We start from the raw sequence: 6,000 nt of genomic DNA, 5'->3' as shown, positions 1-6,000 counted from the left end.
TAAAGATGAAGGTGTCTGAAATCGCCCCCCTATATCTTTAAATAGGACACTATTTGAAGGGACAGCCATTTGTAGAGGTGTCTGAAACCATAGTGGACATTATTGTGTGCACTCATTCAATCCCATAATGCACTGCAATAACGAGTGTACAACTGATGCAAAGCCACTTAAAGGCAGACCTGCAAGCCGATAGGTCTTGTCTCCATTTAACAATGCCTGGTCAGACCTTTGCGACCTTTGAAGGATGCAGCCTCTGAATTGGGACACAGATACAAAGTCACTTGAAGGCAAGCCTGCAACCTTAGCCAAAAAAAGCGTCAAGCCTGTGCATTGGAGAGGAGGGCTTTTTTTTATTTATTTTTTTATTGATGTAAATGGAGGAGAGGTTTCACTATGCTGAATAAACTGCTTTTGTGAGGAAATAGCTTATCGTTTAATGAATTGACAGTCCATTGGCTAATCTTCAACATATTTGCTCTAAAACATTCGTTTTGGAATTATCTATTTTTAGAGTTTATACCAACAACAAAAAAATGCTGTTTTATAAGAGAAGTCATGGACAATTGCACAACAGGTATTATTCAGTTTACAGCACTTCTGAAAATGTAGAGACGCGGCTGTGAAACCTTTAAAATGAACCTTCTTCTGTCAAGATATACAGTAATAGTGTTATTGAATTGTGGTCTGAAGACAGAAGGTTTTGGGGTAGTGAGTGATTATGCAATATCACTATTATAAAATCCAATAAAATGGTACATTTGTGTTAAGAAAATTCTTGTGATCATCTGATTAATTTCAAAGTGGACTTTTTGTTTTAAAATCTAATAACAGGTGAAACTGTGGGACATGTTTTGTCTCATGTCTCCAGAATCAGTGACGGGATGGTTTGATGTTTCAAGGTCAAATGAAATTTGGCATCCAGTGCATTTCGTTCATCTCACCACTAGGGGTCTCTGTCACCCGCTTAATGAAATGGAGTGTCTGAATGTCTGTACATTCTGTACACTGTAATATGTAATATATCTCCTCCTGTTCTGCATCATTAGTGTCTCCTTACAAACGCTAATTGTGTTACTTCTGTGCATTTCTGAGTGTATCTGTTTCTTTTTGAAGATGTTTTGTTGAGTTATCTGGAAATGAGATCTGGATAATCTTGCAGTAGCCTACTTTTCTGGCTGCCTTCATATAGCCTAATATAACTGAAGTAAACATAATAGAAACACATTTTTGTTTAATTTTCTTCATTGCAACAAAATACTCATACAGATATCATACTTGATTAAATTTTTTCTCTGTATTTGTGTCTGTGTCTGGTGTTTGACCTGCTTTCACATGAAGTGATGCTAAAGGAGGAGGTTCCTGCGCTCATGTTGGAGGATGAAAACGGGAGGCTCAGTTTGTGCTCCAGCAGCTCAGGAGAGAGATGTGACGACACACGCTGTGATTTCAGGTGAGAATGAGCAGATTAAATGAGCACTGAATGCATGACACAGATATACATCAGTCAGATCACTAAACTAATGTCCTGTTTGCAATTATTGCATGCCGGCTGTTATACCAGGTATTATATTTTTGTTAAATTATAACACAGAACAGCTCGTCTACAGGCACATGGTGCAATTTTGAGGAAACTCTGACCTGTTCAGATTGAAACTTCCTTTCTCCTCAAGCTGTTTCAATATATATTTGATTCAGAAATGTCATGGCCATGGCAGATATCTAGGATGATGTGCATTTATATTGTTTATGAATATCAACTATCTGTATCAGAAATAATCTGCAAAGCATCAGGATATACTTTCACTATGATTGAATCGCTCTTGACAAAATGAATTTCTGGTTTAACGCAGTCCACAATTCAGTCACTTTAATCTACTGGCATGAATTATAAAAGAACAAACCATTTACAGTTTATTTCATCTGTATGATGCTGCAAGAATGCGATATGAAGTGATTCATTCTCATCTTTATTCTGCAGGGAAGCTGTTTGGATTGTCATGGCTGGACTGGAATGCAACAAATATCTATGTCTCTTACCAGCAAGATGGAGCTGATTTGAAGTGAAGACATCTGACACCATGACGACGATGATGCTGAGAATAAATGTCATTATTATTTTGTGTCTTTCAGTCTTATTGTTTTGTACCCATCCCATCTCATCAGCTGATGTAAATCAGATGTCAGTGATACCCAGGGCAGCGTCCCGCTCGGTGGCAAGGATGGATGGCGATATCATCATCGGCGCTCTGTTTTCTGTCCATCATCAACCGGCGGCAGAGAAGGTCTCGGAGAGAAAGTGCGGTGAGATCAGGGAACAGTACGGGATCCAAAGAGTGGAAGCGATGTTCCACACGCTGGATAGAATAAACGCTGATCCCAACCTTCTTCCCAACATCACTCTGGGTTGTGAGATCAGGGACTCCTGCTGGTACTCATCAGTGGCTTTGGAACAGAGTATTGAGTTCATAAGAGACTCTCTCATTTCCATCCGTGATGACAGAGACGGGTTGAAGTGGTGTGTTGAGGGAAATCTTTCTGCTCAGCCACCGGCCACCAAAAAGCCCATCGCTGGGGTGATCGGACCTGGATCCAGCTCAGTGGCCATTCAAGTTCAGAACCTGTTGCAGCTCTTCAACATCCCTCAGATTGCGTACTCGGCTACAAGCATTGATCTGAGTGATAAAACCCTCTTTAAGTACTTCCTTAGGGTCGTGCCCTCTGACACTCTTCAGGCCAGAGCGCTCTTGGACATTGTGAAACGCTACAACTGGACGTATGTGTCAGCCGTTCACACTGAGGGTGAGTTGTAGCTCTTCTGAAGCTCAGGATACTGTATGACCTGGAATTCTGAAGTATCAAGATGTTTCTCCTGAGAAATCAAATCGACACATTTTGATGTAAAACAAGAATATATAACTATCAAATGAATGTGTGTAGTAGCTTAGATCATTGGATTTTGGAAGAATTTGATAAGAAATGTTTTGTATTGAAATCAAATCAGAGCATGGTTTGACATGTTAAGATCTATTCTGAAACTTTTGCTGAGGAGAAACTGTGAATTTGACTTTCTATTTGCTTTCCATAGTCTCATTGGTGTCCAAGAGAAACATTTAAATAGCATGAAATGATCTGATCAAATATCACTAGAACCATGCAGGGTCAAAACTGCAAGACATTTGTTAACAGACTTTTTAATCACCATATCATTATCAAGAGATTGATATTGGTCTCATATCAAGCACATTATTCCAAATATAACCCAATCTGTGATTAAAAAGTAACACTGTAAGCTTCTTAACAGCATTTGAAATCACAATCAGGGTCACAAGCTGAGCTCTCAATTCATTCAATTAAATAAATGCCTGTGTCATAATCTGTAGTTTCATTCATTCATTTGCTTAATTCCTTCAGTCATTATTTTGTTAGTTTGTTCATTCATTCAGTGTTCATTTGTTCTTTCAGTTGTTCATTCGTCATTCATTCAAGTCAGTCGTTCATTATTTGTGTTGTGCGTTGGTTCGTTCATTAATTTGTTTATTCTTTCATTCTCTTTAATTATTCATATTTTTCACTCACCCTTGACATGATATTGTACTTTGTAAGTAACAGTAATGCTTTTTTAATTTAATTGTGAATTGTGAATATGGATGATGGTTTCAATTCACATAATATACATATTTTGTCATTTCAATTCAATATCCTGAATTGAAAAGAGACAATTCTTACATTCTGAATGCTAATAGACAACTCTGGGTCTGTTTTTTTTTTTTTTTTTTTGTGTGTGTGTAATATTCAAGGTAGGACATGAAACTTTAAGGCGCAGTTTCACAGACAGGGTTTAGATTAAGCCAGGATTTGCCCTTAGTTTAATTAGGACATTAAAGTAGCTTTTATAAATGTACCTTAGAAAAAGAAACATGACTGGTGTGCATCTTGAGACAAAACAATGGCACTGATTTAAGATATCTCAGTGCAAGTTGCTTTCATTTAAAACACCTCAAATATGCACTTTAATCTGGGACTAGTTTAAGCCTTGTCTGTGAAACCGGTTGTTAATAAGTTAAGCTAAAGTCAGTTTGCATTGTTCATCTGATTTTAAGACCTTTGAAGATGCTGTTAAGTTGTCCATCTCACTGCATTTTCACTGCAGTCCCAGGTGAGCTGGATCGAGGTAATGAGAGAAGCTCTGATGCAGATGCTCTTGTGTTGGTGTTCGTTCCTCAGGGAACTATGGTGAGAGTGGGATGGAGGCCTTTAAGGAATTGGTATCTCAGGAGGGTCTGTGTATCGCACACTCTGACAAGATCTACAGCAACGCTGGGGAGAAACACTTCGACCGGCTGCTGAGGAAACTTCGAGAGCGTCTGCCCAAAGCTCGCGTGGTGGTCTGTTTCTGCGAGGGAATGACTGTCCGTGGTCTCCTCATGGCCATGAGACGCCTTGGTGTAACTGGAGAATTCCTCCTCATCGGAAGGTGACTATATGTTTAGTTTTTAATTTAATGAAATGTGTAGGGACATTAAGGACATTTAAAGGAATTAAAGCATAATCCTTAAAAGTACCAGATCTATTCTGCTTAGAAATTATCATGATTTCATGACGCTGCAGGTTTCTATTAATGAAATATTAAAATGATGGATGACTGTCCCATAGGTTTTTTTTTTTTTTTTTTTTTTTGCTCAGCAGAACCCTCTCTTGTTGATGTAAAGTATTTCAAACCTCTGTCTTGATGCCAGTGCAGTCTCTATGAAGTGAAAAGAGGAACATCAATTGGCCAAGGCTGCTTTATTCTAGGTCAAGGAGACAGTTTTAAAGGAGGCTAGTTCAAAGCCATATACTTCAGTTATTTACTGAAAGACATACTAGTCACACCAGGCTGATTTGACTAGTTAAAAGTGTGTACACAGCATCAATTAAAATTATTCAGTTTTAATGTTATGTAGGCTATTTGAGATGAATGATGGATTTTAGACACTTTTAGAAACCCCCTGAAACTAAAAATGATGAAAATATTTCAATTTAGTAAAGTCTAATGACATGTCACAAAATTTATTCAGATTTTTTTTTTAATTCTAAGTTTTTAAAAGTAAAATTAGATGTAAATATTTAGGTTATAAAACTATAGTTGAGTATTCAAATTAAGAAGCACCACTTGAATCAGAGAGCTACTACAGTTCTCTTTGGTGTGGTTTATCAGAGTATTTTATTTTTTGGAAATCCTCACTACATTCCAAAGAGACAAAAACACATATTTTTCTATAATGTCGTAAAGAGAGTCGCTCTTTTCTGAACACGGGTTTGGTAACTTACAAAAAGCGTGGATATAATCTGCGTGTCATCTGAAGGTTTTAGATCCAGTCACTGTCTTCCACCAGAGTTGTTTCAAATTATGGTATTTTTTAGTCAAAAACATACATACAGCACATTAAGAGATATAACCAGTTTAGATGGAAAGGATCTCAAGCTGACAAGCTGAAGACGTTACTGTAGCTATACCCATTAATAGACACGAAGAAATTACCCAACACCACAACAACCATAATGAAATTACCATTTACAATAGATAATGCTTTACAATGAACTATGTTAGAGAGCTACATATTGGAATTTATCTGTTCAATAAAATACCTTACTCACCTGTTGAGTAATAAATATCTGTGTCGCTTTTACATTTCAAATCCCATCTTCAAAAATGCCAAGCCAATGTTGATTCTTGTTTTATTACAAGCTCTGTCGCATTCTTCCTCTGTTCGGCGCTTGTTTAAAATGGGTGATTCCCTGTTTGAGGTTTGAGAATGATCTGCTTTTAACCTTTCTCACTCGTTGTGACAGCTAACATATCACTGTAAAAAGTGGTAACCTGAAATTGTCCACCTTAAAGAGAATTTTTTTGTTGTTGTTTACTTGATTTAACCCATAAAAATGACTTTTGTTGGTATAAACCAGGGGTCACCAACTGGCGGACTCCGGTCCGGATCCGGACCGCAAAATGCGTCCATA

The 6,000-nt window shown here is 37.6% G+C and overlaps 1 protein-coding gene across 2 annotated transcripts in view; it reads left to right on the top strand.

Moving 5' to 3' along the window:
* Positions 1 to 1,103: 1,103 nt before the first annotated feature.
* The window catches only part of grm1b (glutamate receptor, metabotropic 1b), a 30,569-nt gene continuing 25,672 nt past the window's right edge, over positions 1,104 to 6,000 (top strand). For both annotated transcript variants that reach the window (XM_084392450.1, XM_084392451.1), the window contains exons 1-4: positions 1,104 to 1,204; positions 1,339 to 1,450; positions 1,979 to 2,799; positions 4,225 to 4,474. In XM_084392450.1, the coding sequence (XP_084248576.1) occupies positions 2,079 to 2,799; positions 4,225 to 4,474 (971 nt within the window). In that variant the 5' untranslated portion in view covers positions 1,104 to 1,204; positions 1,339 to 1,450; positions 1,979 to 2,078. The remainder of the gene's footprint in view (positions 1,205 to 1,338; positions 1,451 to 1,978; positions 2,800 to 4,224; positions 4,475 to 6,000) is intronic.

Source organism: Rutilus rutilus, assembly GCF_951802725.1.
Source record: "Rutilus rutilus genome assembly, chromosome: 21".
Classification (NCBI taxonomy): domain Eukaryota; kingdom Metazoa; phylum Chordata; class Actinopteri; order Cypriniformes; family Leuciscidae; genus Rutilus; species Rutilus rutilus.
Note: the sequence above shows the minus strand (reverse complement) of the source record. Positions and strands in the feature narration are given on the sequence as shown.